This window comes from Colias croceus, chromosome 14 (assembly GCF_905220415.1).
Source record: "Colias croceus chromosome 14, ilColCroc2.1".
NCBI lineage: Eukaryota > Metazoa > Arthropoda > Insecta > Lepidoptera > Pieridae > Colias > Colias croceus.
Genome location: NC_059550.1, coordinates 8,791,581 through 8,808,777, shown reverse-complemented (window position 1 = coordinate 8,808,777; position 17,197 = coordinate 8,791,581). Strand labels below are relative to the sequence as shown.

At 33.7% G+C, this 17,197-nt stretch overlaps 3 protein-coding genes across 3 annotated transcripts; 1 reads left to right on the top strand and 2 right to left on the bottom strand.

Annotated features, from left to right (window-relative positions):
* Positions 1–7,471: 7,471 nt before the first annotated feature.
* LOC123697511 (helix-loop-helix protein delilah-like) lies at positions 7,472–8,085 on the bottom strand. The gene has a single exon (XM_045644051.1). It carries the CDS (start codon positions 8,068–8,070, stop codon positions 7,600–7,602), a length of 471 nt encoding a protein of 156 aa, XP_045500007.1. The 5' UTR covers positions 8,071–8,085; the 3' UTR covers positions 7,472–7,599.
* A 1,422-nt stretch (positions 8,086–9,507) lies between these two features.
* LOC123697510 (minichromosome maintenance domain-containing protein 2-like) lies at positions 9,508–11,240 on the top strand. The gene has a single exon (XM_045644050.1). The coding sequence runs from the start codon at positions 9,508–9,510 to the stop codon at positions 11,167–11,169; it is 1,662 nt and encodes a 553-aa protein (XP_045500006.1). The 3' UTR covers positions 11,170–11,240.
* LOC123697509 (inhibitor of nuclear factor kappa-B kinase subunit alpha) lies at positions 11,235–14,032 on the bottom strand. Its single transcript, XM_045644049.1, has one exon. The coding sequence runs from the start codon at positions 13,954–13,956 to the stop codon at positions 11,641–11,643; it is 2,316 nt and encodes a 771-aa protein (XP_045500005.1). The 5' UTR covers positions 13,957–14,032; the 3' UTR covers positions 11,235–11,640.
* Between the last annotated feature and the right edge of the window lie 3,165 nt (positions 14,033–17,197).

The following is a 17,197-nucleotide window of genomic DNA, read 5'->3' as shown; positions in this document are numbered from 1 at the left end:
ATCGTCGCAAAGTAGGTGAGGGTTACGATATTTTTCTCACACTACAAATCTAGATTTTCTACGCCCTGCACGGCGCCATTACACGCTGTGGTAAACTCATGTTCACATTGTTTATTTTTTTTTATTAGAATGAACAGGCACAGATAATATAATAATTATAGTAGGTACAGGTAAGTTACATATTGGGTATAAGGTAATTCTTCTTCTTTCTTCGTTTGTTAACTGACAACAGCTAGGTAGGCATTCCACTGAAGACGGATTTAGGTATATGATTGAATTTTATAACGTTCCTGCAGTTCTTCTTCTATCAGTCTGTTTATTATTAAGTTTGAAACAGATTAATTAAATATTTACTTAATAATATTCTACAATCAGCTAACCGTCCATATTTATATATTTCGGCCACAACAGCACTATGAAGTTGTATTTTCAATGTTTCCAAAATTAACCAAAATTGATTGGTTCATCAATAACTTTATCGTTATTATGAACACAACTTAAAAAAAAAGCAAAACAGGTCTTTACCGAACCCGATAATTGATCGCCCAGGATTTCATCAGGCAAAAAGCAATCAACACATTTAAGGGAAATAGGGTTTATGAATACCTATTTCACCTTTTAGATGTTTCGAATGACATATATAGATCATAGAACTAGTTAGGTCTATCTCAGCTGGATATATTTCGTGATTGCCTCGAAATAACACATTTTAGGTTTAGAGTTCAGTAATGAAATGTTTTTAATTAGGTGCAGTAGCTCCTACCCAAGAGTTCGCTCATTTCTTGAATAGTTCGGAGAAAAATGTAAGTGGGTATGTGGATAGGGCTTGACATACACAACAAATAGTCTGTATATTTCTATAGGAAACAGGATCAAGGTTAATGACCCAATCTAGCATTGGTTCAACGACAATTATAATCCTTATAGTAATAACTGAGGTCTCTAATTTTAATTATTCTTTATATTAGTTACATTAAAATATTTCGTAGACGGATTTTTAGTACCTACTTTCTGATACGTTGCCTCATTTAGTCCCTCATTTAGTTTATAAGAAATTATATTTCTATTGCAGATAAAAGTACCTACGCCCTCAAGAAATAGTGGCTTCCCACACAAATATATCATTCATATAATGAAGTGTAATGTCGAAGTTAAAATTCTATAATGCTACGGGACCACGCAATCGTATTTCTCGGGCCTTATCAATCATTCATCAATATTTGTAGTTATCACTTCACTATTTACGACTACTTGTTTCTAGTTTATAGATCAAAGCTGTATGTCCAAGGATCTCCAAAGATGGTTAGACGTGGTAATTAATAAATAATTTATATGGGTGCTAATGTTTTCACTGGATGTTTTATAGAAATTATGAACGTTAATGTCACATAGCGAATCTGATAATGGTGCTCCAGCTCATCAAAGTGTATAATTTTATAGTTTCTTATGAATTATTAAGAGGTAAGGATAATTGGTTTGAATGTGCATTTATTTATTTAAATGTAGGTTTTTATTTAAGAAAATATTATGAAGGGGTGTTAGAAGAAACCATGGAAGAAACTGCAAAATTATTTCAATACTCTGAAGGTAAACGTAAGGCTTGACATAAGAATAGTTAAAAATCTTTGGAGGATAAATATTAAAGATGGTATGATTAATGGGAATGACTTTTAGATAAATATTGATTAAATTCGTATTTAGGTACGTATGGTTGCTGAATATTTTAAGAAGAAGGAAATTTTTATTTAACTATTTTTGAAGTGAAACTTCTTTATCGGGGCTGGAAAAAAATTTAGTGTAACATTTTTTCGTTACGCGTGACATTTTTCCGTTACGCGCCATCATTTTAAATGAATTATCTAAAAACAAAATACTATAGTGCCGATACTTTAACTTACTTACTTAGGTGTTTAGACTTTAGTTACTTAGACCTATTAACTTCGAATATTAAATAAATTTAATATTCAATTAATTATCATTACCTTACAGAATTAGCATTAAATAGTTATTGTGTAATAAATTGTACGGAACTTCGTATTCGATAATTTGCACTTGACCGGTTTTAAATTCGACTGTGGGCGTAGGCGCAGCTTTCTTTGTTGAAAAGGTTGCAATGAACCATAAGTTGTAGGCGTTGTATCGGCAATAACTTTAGTAGTAAGGTAATATTTATTTAATAATCTTTCACTAGCTTCTGTATCATCAAATGTCTTCGGCAATCTTCAATGTAGTTAGTGGGTAGTATAAGTAGTTTATAACTAACTAGCAGTTCGGCTCGAAGTTTGTAAGTTAGGAGCACTTCTCGTTCTCGTTACCTATTTTTAACCGACTTCAAAAAAAAGGAGGAGGTTATCAATTCGGCCGGTATGTTTTTTTTATGTATGTACACCGATTACTCCGAGGTTTCTGAACCGATTTACGTGTTTCTTTTTTTGTTCGATGCGGGATGGTGTCGAATTGGTCCCATAAAAATGTTATTCGGATAGGCCCAGTAGTTTTTATTTTATGAGCATTTTTGTCTGTATTTGTAAATGTTGCAAGTGCAAGTTTGAAGTCGGTTGTTTTTAACGCAGTTATGACTTGTAATTATTAAATATATATTATGTAAAAAATGATTGTTATCTGTAGGTGTACAATAATTACAATTAATAAGGTTAGTTGTAGTCAGAATAATATAGGTGCTGTATGAAAATGATGTTAAATGTGTAAATTATTGGATTAAGTTATTCTTAAAATTCGAGTCTTGCCCACATCGTTTAGCCAGTATCAAATTACGTATAAAGCGAAATTCGCTGTTGCAAATATATTATATAAATTTCGTCTCCAATTTAAAAGTTAATACGTTTGATATTAAAAATACAATATAGTCAGGGTATCGCATAAATTGAATCTCTGCGTGGATCGTGATGACACAGCGCAAAAACACTCAATTTGCATTCACTTTTGATAAAGCAGGAACGCCAAAGTCGTAAGGACGGATAAGGTTGATTTCGGCAAAGATATTTTTCTCGCCCGGACCGGGCGGTTTGCCCACGCTATGCATACCTTCTGGGTTAAACAGATATCATTTGATTTTAAATGCATTAGATATTGCGGTTTCAATATTGCGATATTAGAGGAAATCCAAGTTAATTTTATATTTTCAATTTTGACTGATGCTGTGCCGGTTCTACCAGTAATAGCCGATAGGTACGGTTCTTAGGAGCAGTGTAGGTAGGTAGTAGGTAGTATCTAGTCTAGTGCCTATGAAATGATAACTTTTCCAACAAAAATTAATTTCACATTTCTGCTAATTTTAATGGATATCCTGTTGAAACCGAACCGAGAACATAACAATCCTTCTTCGGATAGTCGTCTAAACTTAAGTTTGTTATAGTGAATGGATGATATATTAAATGTGTAGGTATTGAGTATTAATAGTAGTCTACACATACATAGATAGAAACTAGAAACCTTTTGTAGATAACATTTAATTTCACCTTCAAGTAGAAAAATTTGTTATTTCGCAAGACTTTCAATAAGGCTGTACCAAGTTGTCAGCTACCAATTATGGTAACCAAACATACCCGAGGTAACGCTAATCAACGTACTATTTACAAATGGCTTTATGCATAACTGTCCACGACCAAAAATTAAATAAAAAAAAAATAATCTGTCAGTCTCATGTGTCATGTCATTTAATCACATAATTCAATGGACTGTCATGGCGTCCGTATTTGGCGGGAAAGCAATCCGCTTATGCCGAAATGGAGTTGCAATGGAATATTGCTCTCTGGATCTTTATTGCATGAGATGATTGTTGCATAAGTATTTGCATATTCAAATTCTTGTTATGTAGAGTATTTTTGTATACTAAAGATACAAATATATGTTTTCTTACCTTCTCCATAATTCATAGCAAATATGCGGTCAGTGAAACGATGTTCTTAACATAAATATTAACTCTGGTTTACAATATCATGCCATATTATGACGTATACACTATATTACATAATAGTTAATATTAAATCGTCTATTATTTTTATCTTTAACAGGCTTAGATTTTATCCATGATCTGCGATAATGCTTCTATTAGTAGTACCAGTATTCTATATCTAGTAGTAGGTACTCCTTTTATTTTAGGACTGAGCCGAAGCACGGCACCACTTCCAAACTCTGTATCTATTACATATTCAGAAAACCAAGAATCCAAAATTTTACAATGACCAATCAGCAAAATTAAAATCTAACTACTAATTATTATTTTTTAAAGTTTAATCCACTGATCGATAGTTTTATTCGTGTCATTAAAATTTTCAAATCTATGAGCTAGGTCCTATATATGTCCTAGGTACAGAATCGCTTAACACTAAACAGTGAAATATCTTCTATTTTGCTTACTGTTAACCTGCTTAGTGCTTAGGTACCATTGAAAAGACTATAGGTATATTATTATTAAAGCCATATTATAGTGACGAAGAAATTTATTTTGAACACCCACATTACAACAACAAACAACGGTTAAATTACAACGAGGAACAAAGTTTAAGATAAATCGTTCATCAGAACTCGCTTATTCAATTATAGTAAGAGAGATGGTTGCTGAATATTTTAAGAAGAAGGAAATTTTTATTTAACTATTTTTGAAGTGAAACTTCTTTATCGGGGCTGGAAAAAAATTTAGTGTAACATTTTTTCGTTATGCGTGACATTTTTCCGTTACGCGCCATCATTTTCTTATCCCTACCACGCGACGTACCATCGACGTATTTCTGTAAAGTTGCATATAGTCACTAGTAAATTATTTTTTGAAAAATAAGGTCATAAAGAAGTTTCACTTCTTACGTGTGTACAGTGTACACTAGTACACGCACACATTTTTTGTTATTAGATTTTTAGCCAATTAAGTATTGGAATATTTCTAATTTAATTATTTAAATTTTTGTCACAGGAAAAGGTTACACTATCGATAAACGCATAGCCTTTTTTTTAGGTGACACGTGGCTGAAGCTGTTTGCATAAGCTAGTTACCTATATTTTAATTATCTTATGAAATAAGTAGGCAATTTTGGTTAAAGATTCAATTCAACAAACTTTAATTCAAAAAACTCAAAATAACTTTTAGATATTGTGGCCTGTAGGTGATAGGCGCAAAATTAACGCGTGCGAAGCCGCTCTCCTAATATAAGATATAGAAATAACTGGCGCTCAGACTAAATAGTGATTGCAAAAGGAACAATGATGTGCGTAGGCACACCGCACAGCCCCTCGCTCTGACATGGTTCTATCTTCCGTGACGTAGCCCGAAGGTGGGACCATGTAGCAGTAACTACAAGCCCACGCTCATTTACGGAGATTCGCATCACTAGTTAGGAAATACTTTTCGAATTGATTGTAGTAGATTGATATTTATTGTTTAATTATTTTATGGTAACTCTTGTAATAATCCTACATTGTGTTAGTAGAACTCTTTCAGTTTACGTCTACGAGAACTAAGCTAAAAACTTTTAATATTTTTATTTTATCGTGGTTTATTCATTAGATAATTGCACAAAATATTTTTATGCATTCATTGCTGTCATTATTGGTTGGTTTAATGTTCTTAGGTTATTGGCCCAGGCTTTGCTTAAAATACAAATCTCTTTGACAGTAAAAATTCCTAATCTTTGGATGGATAATATCAGCTTATCTGATATTCATCCTATTTCTGATACTACGTGTTTATCAATTAAAGATTAAAAAACTACGATTTTACAAATTTGGACCAATGCCAATAAAGAAAACTATATATAAAATCGAATTCTATCCCCTTCTTTTGTTTAGTCGTAAATACCTCATCTACAAAAGTATCAATAGATACCTATTTGTTAATTAATAATAATTGTCACATATCAACATCTTCTCTAATATATAAAAATCAATGCCACTTTTCGTTGTAATTCCATAACTCGAGAACGGCTGAACCGATTTCGATAATTCTTTTTTTATTATATTCCTTGAAGTACGAGGATGGTTCTTATGTAGAGAAAACGTAAACATGTACCACGGGCGAAGCCGGGGCGGACCGCTAGTATAATATATTTTTAGAATACATATAGGTATTTTAGAAATTGAGATGAAAATTCATTTGCGTCTGCAAATCCTTCAAATTACCACATAATACGTATGATGCAATAACCCACTGAAATTTGTAAATACAATAGTTAACAGTTTACAGCAGTTATATCATATTTCAGTGCTTTCCATCTACAGAAAAGTATCTCTATTTTTCTTTTTCCCGCCTATTATGTTTTTTTTATCTATATATTTGTGCTACGAGCTAGATGTCACATGGGACCTAAGAAGTAGCACAGATAATAATTATAAAACTATATTAATAGTAGTAGTTTTAACTTTTAAGCCAGACAGAATAAGAGAGATTCCGTCGTTATAGTTTATTAGTGGTTCGCCCTGGTTTCGTCCGTGGTACATACACTTACACCGCCATTACTATAGGCGGTGTAAGTGTATGTAGAGAGAATATCAGAGATATCTTGAATATCCAATGGTTAAGGAACTTTTGAAATCGAACCAGTTGGTCCTGAGATAAGCGCGTTCTTATAAACCCTTGAGCTTTATTATGCGAAGGAGTATAGGTTGTGTTCATCCAGATTTAAGTTCTGTGGGTTAGTATCAAGCTGATCACATAGTAATTGACTGAATTTACACAATAGGTCAATATAGTGGCTGTATTATGACCTCTTATTTCCAGAAAGTTTACTCCGTGAATTGAACCGACTGGCAAATTCAAATTATGATCGCAATAACCAGCAATGGTTAATTATGGTATAATAAAAATTTTCCAGTCAGTTCAATTCACGGCGTAAACTGTCTGGAAAATGGAAATAAAGGGTCATAATACGGCCCCAGATGTATTGGTGAAATATAATATCAAAATATACAAATAATATCAAGTTGTTCTTTCCTCAATAACTATTCACACTAAATTTGCACAACTGGAGAATATTTTTAATATGTCTGTATTACGACTTGAAGAAAAAAATTTGATCATTCGTATCAGTTTTTTTTTAACAATTATCTAACTAATATAATTCGTGTGCTTGTCTATTAACTTTCAAGTTAATTATTCTAAGAAAATAAAGAATTTCATTAGACATTTCAAATGAATGATGGGTGCAATGAACATAATATGAAAACATGATTTAGCTTTTCAAAAAAATTAAATTACTCATTTCTAACAATTATTATTATTTCGGCGGTGTCATGTACTTATTATATAGGTACCGTAAATAATCCTTGTAAACATGCATTTTAATAGAATATGACTCACACGATATATTAATTTTTCGCCTCTGTTTAGGTCACAAGTTTCGCGGAAACGTCGTGGCTTATAAAATTAGTCACTTTAGTTATAGGAAGGTAATTAAGTAAATAACAATAATTGTTCAAATAAGCGACATAGTTTAGACATGTGAAATAAAATACTTCATACTAACAAAAACAATTTATTAATTAAACAAATAAATAAAGATCTCAAAAACTCACTCGATAAACTATGCATAACATTAATTAATATGGCAATAATGAGATAATACCTAATTTAAGGTCCGACACTACACTTCACGCAAATGTCCTGTCCATGTTATATTCGTAGTCAAATTCAGCGAAGAACGAATCGAACGGAGATAAGGAGTCCTCCGTGAACTCTGATGTGGTTTCTTGTTCCGTTGAAAATTCAGACAAATCCGAGCAAAAAGGTGACGGCCAGCGGTCCGGGCGTGAATTGTTATCCCGCTCCGGGCTGGTATCACGCAGAGCTGAAGACAGCGCCGTGATGTAGCGCATAGCCAGCCTTAGAGTGGTGATTTTCGTAAGTTTTTCACAGGGAACAGGGTTTCCAGTGATCTCGGATGCGGGGACGGCTCGTCGTAGGTTTTCGAAGGCGCGGTTAATTTCGCGCATGCGGCTTCTTTCCCGCGCGTTTGCTGTTTTCCTTCTGTACTTGCTGAGCGGCTGTGGGGTGCGTCGCGCGCGCGGCTCGCGGGAGCGCGCGGCGCGTGGACGCAACTGATACTTGTCGTGATCCGGCATCGAGTGCGCAGCGCGGAGTCAGCGGCTCAGCGCCCGAATTCCGCTGAAAAATACGCTCACGGCTCTTGAATCTTGCTCACTCCGTCACCGCCCACAAGCCCCGCTTCGTTCATGTATAGTCAAGTGGAGAAGTTCATAACAATATAAATTAAAATATATATTGATGTTTGTAATTGTGTGCTTCTTTACTATTAAATGCATTTCCCTCAAGAGGTAACAATACAAAGTATAAATTATATCATTTGATTGATGAATAAATATTTTGAACACTTTCGACAATTCAAACGTTCAAATAGCTTATTTCGTTTCAGTAGTTCTAATAATTTATATATTATTTTTAAGAGTAACAAGAATGTAAGTCCTCATTTTACTTACAATTAGGTAGGTCAAATTCAAAACATTACACTTTAATATTTAGGTATTACGAATACCGAATTGTGAATGCGTAAGTACTAATCAATTTTACAAACACGATAGAGTATTTGCTAAACAGCTTATCATTTTGTTAGATTATAGCGTTAAGAAATTCTATGGGATACTCTTTAACTTGAGATTTAAGATAATCTTTATCTTATTGTAACATGCCCTTGTAATTTCGATTTTCAAAATCGGATAAGATAATCTAGTGATCAATTTTATGAAGCTAAACCTTTTTGAAGGGATCATGCTGTTTGCACACATTATAATTTTAACGAAAATAATTCAGTAATATTTTCATTAAAAATTACCTATTATAAAATAAAAAGTTGCCTGTGCTAAAATATTTTACTACATTTTTGATGATGAAGAAATCATAATTTATTGACAAATAATAGAAATTGTATTTTGTTGTTGATAGTACTTCGTTTCAATGAATGAACAAAGTAATAAACAACTATAATATTATGTCATTGATCATTTGCATTTTGGATCTAGCATTTCCGTTCGAAACAGCAAAGTTTTCGACTTAACTCTTGTTTGACGACCTTCACGGGGGACTTATGTATTAACAAATAATGTGTAGGCAGTAGCATAGACATTACTGCTATATGTACTTAAATAAATTAGCGTAGGTGCTTAATCGACTGCAATAAAAATTCAAAGTCTAAACATTGCATTGTTTTTTTTTATTACTATTAAGTATTAACATGTATTTTTTGGCTGATATTTTTTATTTTTATTTTAATGTGTAATAATTCCATTAATGGAATTATATTAGAAAGGATCAAGGACGATAAGACTTGAAAAAAAAAATTGGCGGGAGTTTTTTTTTTTATTTGAAATTATTTTTCTACCTATTAGTTATATTTTTTATACCTCCTGATAGTTACTAATTAATTTAATATAATACTTCAATAGGCGTATTAAGTACCTATTTAATCTTATGTTTTTGGACTTTCAATGGATTTGCAATTTAGGTGTTTGTTATATTTGGACAAAAATAACATTCTAATGGACATGAAAAATACTTGCATGGATTTCTTAGAACAAATATCGGACAATAATATTTATAAATTTCCTCCTGTGCGCTTTTTACTAGAACTGGATGTTATGGAGTTGAGTGATAAATTTCCCGACTTGGAACTGTTCTTGGTTGACGAACCGTTGAAATTTAATAAAGTATGTAATGAAATTTTGTTTGCATGCCTCAGGTCGATAGATAACGACTTTAAGCAATTTATTCAGTCATCGCAGGTTGCTGTTACAATCAGACTAAAAAGTTTACCACGTGTTTTATCTCGATCGACGAGCAACAGATACGGAGGTATCGTATCGTTTAACGGATTGCTTTTAGCGATCTCAAAATTAACTTGTTACGTATTCCACACTGTTTGGTCTTGTCCGGAAGAATGTGAGGGAAATGAAATAGTTCTGCGTTATATACCAAAAGTACCGCCGAAATGTTACGTTTGCAAAAGCGTCTTGTTTGAAAACAGTGGATTGAGGAGATGTGGCGAGCAAGTAGAAGCAACATTTAAATTGAAAAATGAAATGCTTTGCAAAAAAATTGTTATAACCGATGATCTTATTAAATTATTAAACTTAGGTGATACTTACGTTATTCATGCGGTAGTTTTGAAAAAAACGGTAGCCGTGTGGTCGTTGGAAAAGCACATACAATGGGCTGCTCCTCAAAGCTATTCAACGCCAGTTGACATAAAAGATTTGTACACAGCGTGCGATGGTAGCCCTTGGAAATTTATATACTGTCTAGCTTCCAGCATTGGAATACATGTTTGTCCTTTAAATTGTTTTATGAACGTGAAAATTAATTTACTGCTGAGTTTAACGAGTGTTAAAGCGCACTTGTATACTGGGTCCAGAATATTGCACTTTTTGGGTGCAGGCTATGACACTGGTTATGTAGGTAAATTAATGCATGAAGCAGCAATTTTAGCTGATCGTCACGTAGTTTTGGGAACTTCAAATTCGTCTGCAACGACGTCTCTTACGGCTGCTTCAGGGGGTATTTGCTTAATGCCGTTACCTCTGCAAATTTACGGTCAAAAACAAATTAATTCAATTCTATCATCAATAGAAACAGACGACGTACAAAGCGAAACCAGTAAAACTAAACTAAAATGCGCTGTGTGGGCACACGGAATGGATTTCAAGAAAATAACTTTGTATAATATTGCAAGTGTATTTGGATTAGTTTGTCGCGGAGACTTGGGTGAATTTGCTGATGATATAAGCGATTTTATTCTGCAAGAAGCTATATCCCCGTCTGAAACAACTATGGAAGAAAAGCGGGCTCTTAAAGATGTGACAGAGCACATAGATTTAGTAGCAGGTATAATGGTTAATTTGAGTGAGGAATCGGAGAATCTTTTGCAAAGTTACTTCTTGGCAGCTCGTAAGGAAAGGCCAAAAGCTGTTACTGTAGCTTGTATGTCAGCTTTGGTGACTGTATGCTTAACGTCAGCGAGGATTTGTCGTCGCAACGTAACTAACATCGAAGACGCCGTGTTTGCAATTTGGTTGCATGTATGTGGTGGGCCCGAACCGAGATTCGCACCGGATGAATATTTAGATACTCCAGCAGATATAAAGAAACTTCACAAAATTATAAATAACTTCAAAATGTGGCTGGAACAATTTACTGGTGTTTTTATGTAAAACTTTTTTGTTAATTGGTATACTTAATAAAACTACATTTTTAAGAAATCTATATAATTTATTAATTTCGTTAAACAAATATAAACTCTTAAAAAATTTAGTAATTGACTAGAACACAAAGTATAAATTTAGTAGTTTAGCACCAGTACTTGAAAAAATTTTAATTGACAAATAACTAAATATGTATTTAAAACAACTTTAAGGCACATTGGAACACTGAAGTTAAGCCTAGTCAACTTGAGTTCATTACTACCTACAAAACTATTTTTATTAATGCCCAACAAGTAATAATAATAATTTGTCGTGTTCCTTTATAAAATACAACATTTTTAAATGCTCTTTGGCTATCAATTTTAATATGTGTACTTACAATATGAACACACACACATAAATCATATCCAATAAAAGTTTTCTTAACGCTAATAATTAAGTAATAATATAAGCCTCAGTAAACAGATAGAATCTGAATATCTAGTTTCCATTCAAAAAACTAAAATCAAATACTGAATTTTGTAGCAACATATTTTTCTGTGAATTTAATTTTTCACACAATTCCATCTGATTTTGTCTTAACTTCAAACTTTCAGTTACAAGTGATTTGATTTCATCGACATTGTCATGATTCCCTGTTAAGAAATGGTTAGTTACAGGTTCGCCAATTTTAAAATCCCTCTTCTGGTAGGATACAACACTATATGGTAGATCTGCTATATTGTCAACATCCCTTACAACAACACTAATCGTCGACCAAATACAAGTCGTGAATTCCCCTGTAAAGTTCTCCAAATCTGTGCTTAATCTATCCGTGTTTTCATCAGCTTTACAGATAATATCAGATATCTTTGAAAACTCAAGGCTCAAATCCTTGAGTTTCAATATAAATTGTTGATTTTGTAGTTCTTGTAGAATTTTGCTTCTCAGTTTAAGACAATCGTAACATACCCTGACAATATCTGGGCACTGCCTTTCTTTCTCTCTATTTGCATTGTAGAAATCACTCTTTTTGTGTGCTATAAATGTTTTGTAGGCATTTGAGAAAATGGCTTGGTAGTTGTATTTGGCAACAAAGTTGTTCAAGTCAGTTGTTATGCCTTCATTGCTGCGCCTGGCTGCCGACTGGAGCCTTACCGATAACAAAGACCAAGCGCTCACTAACTTTTCAATTTTATCTGTTAAATCATGTGCATCCTTAAATGTTTTTGTGAAACCACCCAAAATGTTTGTACCCGTACCATTTTCTTTCAATTCCTCAATATGTTTCTCCCCTATCTCAACCATAGTTTTAATAGTTTCAATTTTGGCCAATAGCTTTCCTAATTTTTTATCAACATTATTGTGGTTTAGGAGTAGTTGCCTACTTTCTTGTTTTAAAGATTCACCTCTTGTAAAAAGAGCATTGATAAGGAAGTCATATATATCCATTTGAGCGACAACAAAGTAGAATGCATTACGATACAGTGTTTGACTGTTCTTATAATTGTACAGGGCTTTTGGGAGTTCTAAACACCTCTGTACTGCTTTAGGCACTACAGGTGAAGTATTTTCTTCAATCATATGCTTCTTATTATACAAGAATAGCATAACAGCACTGTTTTCATTCCAATACTTCATAACTGGTTCATTATTCTCAATATCCATACAATTTGATGGCGATATTAACATTTGATCTTCTATTGGAATGTTTGTTTCTTTGAAAATCCATTCTTTAAGAGTATTTATTGTCATTGTGGAATCAATTTCGTAAGCCAGTTGTGATATCTTAGAAAGAGAGAATATTTTGATAATCTTTTTTGCAAGAGTACTCTGTAACATTTCAAAAATAACTATTTTACTTGCTGAAGCTGCATCTTTGTTTTCTGAAGGTATATTGAAAGTAACTTTGGACGGAGCATCTCTTCCTCTCAATTTAGGGTCCCATTCCAATGCAACCCTTAGCCAATTTTCAATTAAAGACTTAAACGGCTTAGACACATGATTCTCTGGAAATATCTCATTGGAATATTCAATATCTCCATGAAAAGTTTCATACACACATATATTATCATGCGTTTTCTTCTTAACAAATGGCATCCACTCCACAGGTGCTTTGAAAGGTAGGAATGGTCTTGTACCACAAATTATTTCAAATGCAAGTAATCCTAGAGACCAGAAGTCCACTGAGTTACTATATGTTTTACTGTAAAAAATCTCAGGTGCCAGATACTGTAAAGTCCCAACAAAACTAGCACATATTGAGTTTGAATCAATTTCCTTAGCGTAACCTAAATCTATAATTTTGTATGCAATTTTATCTTCACTTGGTTCACTTATTCCATTGGGCACATGTAAAACTATATTTTCGGGCTTCAAATCTCGATGTGTTATCTTATTATTATGTAAAAACTGCATGGCACTTCCAACATCACTGAGTATTTTACGAACTTTTACCTCTTTCAAACCGCAAGATGCATCAGGTTTGTTTAACTGTTGACGTAAATCCCCGCCGCTACAATATTCCATACATAGTATAGGTAATTTCGAAGGATTCATGGGTGCCAAGCCACTTACAAATTCTGCAGGTAATGTTATAGTACCAACTATATTTGGGTGATTACATGTCTGCAGCATCTCCACTTCCTTAGTCCATCTTTCTCTGTGTTTTGCGGTGAGCTCATCGCCCCATTTACAAGTTTTGATAGCCAATTTTTCGTCATTGTTTTTGTGTTTCCACAGTACAACAGTACCAAAACTTCCGGATCCCAAGACTCTATCTTTTATCCAATCACCGATAAAAATTATATCGTCCATTGTTCTTTGAATAAATTTCTTCCGATATAAATAGACAATTTATAAAAATAACTTTGGCTTAGTACATATATCTCGATGCTTTCTTTCAACAATATCTTCACACATCACATATATAATTGTTAAATACTATTATTTCGTCTTTTGTATTGCTATTAGAACTTTGATTAATTAATTAAATTAATGTTGTACAAGTTAATACTAGGTAATCAAAAGGCGGAAGATATTTTCATTTTTCTCTATTTTTAGCTTTCGTTATTTCATGGAATTTGTCACTGTCAAGTGTCAAAAAAAGGCCCTACTCACGGTTCAACACAACCAACAATCTGCTGAAACAATTTGTTGCAGTCGCGATTGAGCGTTCTCTACTCACGATTCATCCAACCCTCAATCTGATGACCAGTGTTGCCAACTCAGTGGAATTTCCACTAGATCTGGGTGGTTTAGCTCCCCCATTTAGCGGACAAATATTGGTTTTAGTGGCTGGTGGATTTTCCTAGTGGTTTAGATGAGTTCAATTAGTGGTAAGGTACGACATTCAACCACTAGGAAGATTTATTTTGTGTCATGTTGTTTCAACGAACATTCGGGAATTCTCCGTTGTTTGTCTATTTCTTGAATATTTTTGATTATAAACTTTATTACTATTGATATAAAGTATGATTTGATGATTCAAAAGGTTATATGTTTATTCTGTATTTGTGTACAAAAACAATAATTGTCAGTACCTACGTATTGGCAACGCTTTACGCTGCGGCCGCGGCGGGTAGCTTCTAGCTTGACGTATTTTAATTAATTTTGTGAAGTAATATGGTTTTACATTAAATATGCCCAAACCACAATACACACCAAAATTTCTATCACAGAAATTTATTCTTCACATAGGTACTGAAACTCTAGAAGAAGCAGATTTTTCTAGATGATCTTTAAATGTAACAAAAATAAAAATAATTGGTTGCCTGTAAAGTCGGTATACGGGCGAAAGTTTTACGTGACAACGACTTTTTATGTCTGTCTCTCTCGCTCTTAGGCGGGCTAACCATGCCCGCGTGCCTCTTTCGGTGACTCATCGTAACGTTACCGAGTGTTACACTTTTTCATAAGTGACTCCCAGCCGCAACGCGGCTGCGCGATTGAGCCGAGATTGCACGGTTCCCAACTTAGGGGTTTTCCCCCCAGATTTAGGGGGTAAATAAGTGAGATAGGAATTTTTTAGGGGTCTGAAATTTTTAGGGGTATTTTTAGGGATTTTTTTTTGACTGTTTAATATTTTTAAATTGATAATTACATAACTAGTTTTAATATTTATTTCTTGACCTAGCGACTCATAGCGACATCCAGTACGTAATTAAATAAAATTTTGCAAAGCATCATGATGGTCCGATTTACATTAAATCGAAATGGTGGATCTTGTACAACATATTTTAATCCATCCAATAAAATGTTAAATTTATTCAACATGTATGATTTCAAAAACGCTGAATCTTCAGATGAAGACGAAATATTTTATGTATTAAATAACTTGTAATAAAAAGACTTTTGAAACATATTACAGCATATTATTTCTAAATCATCATGAATTTATATTTGTATGTTTTTTTAGGGGGACAACTGAATAATTTAGGCGTTTTTAGGAGTTTTTGACACAAACTTTAGGGATAAATATTTTTGAGAGTTGGTAACACTGCGAGATTGGAGCAATCACAATACTCACGTTCCAACACGCACACAATCTGCTGAGACAATTTGTCGGGTTGCTTCCGCGCCGATCCAATACACAACATGTTGGGTTACGCCCCCAACGTGCCCTCAACTATACTATTCACGACACAATCTGTCAGCTCACTGCAGATTGTGTCAGCAGATTGTTACTGAAATTGAATCGTGAGTAGGCTACTTTAAAGGCCCTACTCACGGTTCAACACAACCCACAATCTGCTGACACAATTTGTTGAAGTCGCGATTGAGCGTTCTCTACTCACGATTCATCCAACCCTCAATCTGCTGATACAATTTCATTCCGCGATTGCTTGCCACAACGTGTGCACGTCACGTTGATGCCTGGCCTGATGCTAAACCTCAACGCAATAATACGCATTATTGATGGATATACTAATTTATGAAATATAAGATAATTATCTTTGTAAAGCTTGTATTTTTTCCAATTTTATTGATAGATTTCAAGGGCTATAAAGTATAAACGGCTATAAAATATAAACATCTTCCTCAAATATGTAAAAATGTCTTTCCCGCGTTTATCTCAAAACCGCCATTTTGCGATTACTGCGCAGCGCGATTGAGCCGAGATTGGAGCAATCACAATACTCACGATTCAACACGCACACAATCTGCTGAGACAATTTGTCGGGTTGCTTCCGCGCCGATCCAATACACAACATGTTGGGTTACGCCCCCAACGTGCCCTCAACTATACTATTCACGACACAATCTGTCAGCTCACTGCAGATTGTGTCAGCAGATTGTTACTGAAATTGAATCGTGAGTAGGCTACTTTATGGTGACAAGTTTAAGTGTGGCCGTTTTATAAATTAACGAATATATAAATAATTTTAAAGTATCATTTTAAAAATAGTACAAGAATACGCATACATAATTTATATGAAATAAATGATTATATAATAAATGATTATTTAGATGAATTGATGTAAGTTTAGTGATATAATTGATTTTTGTGATGAACTCAATTATTTGTTCTTGGGTCTGGGTGTTATTATCTATATAATATGTATTTATTAAATATTATATTTATCGTCGCCTAGTACCCACAACACAAGCCTTAATTGAGCTTACTGTGGGACTAGGTCGATTTGTGTAATAATGTCCTATAATATTTATTTATTTATTATTTATAATTTAAGTTTAGGTATGAAAAAGTGGCTGCACTGCACACAACTGCACATGTTCAATTTTCAATTTTAATGTCAGATGATAGATAGGGAGGCGAAGAGGGGAATTTTCTGCAATACTCGAGCGTGGCAGTTTAAGATATGAGAGATACCTTAGACCTAATAGAACAACCTTGTTAACTATTTAGCTCTTTAAGTAGTGACGCGCGCCCAGGATAGACGATCAGATTAGTAAAAAAAAATCGATAGTCTGAAATACTCGAGCGCGTCAGATTAAGATATTGGGGGTTGATTTTAGTGTTTTAGGACTAAATTTAACTAATCTGACGTTAAGTCCTTGACGCCGCCAAGTTATAGGGTCGCGAACTTGTAAAAAA

What these genes read in the sequence shown, in the direction of transcription:
- LOC123697511 (XM_045644051.1), bottom strand. Translation starts at nt 8,070, where the DNA reads ATGCCGGATCACGACAAGTATCAGTTGCGTCCACGCGCCGCGCGCTCC.
- LOC123697510 (XM_045644050.1), top strand. Translation starts at nt 9,508, where the DNA reads ATGAAAAATACTTGCATGGATTTCTTAGAACAAATATCGGACAATAAT.
- LOC123697509 (XM_045644049.1), bottom strand. Translation starts at nt 13,956, where the DNA reads ATGGACGATATAATTTTTATCGGTGATTGGATAAAAGATAGAGTCTTG.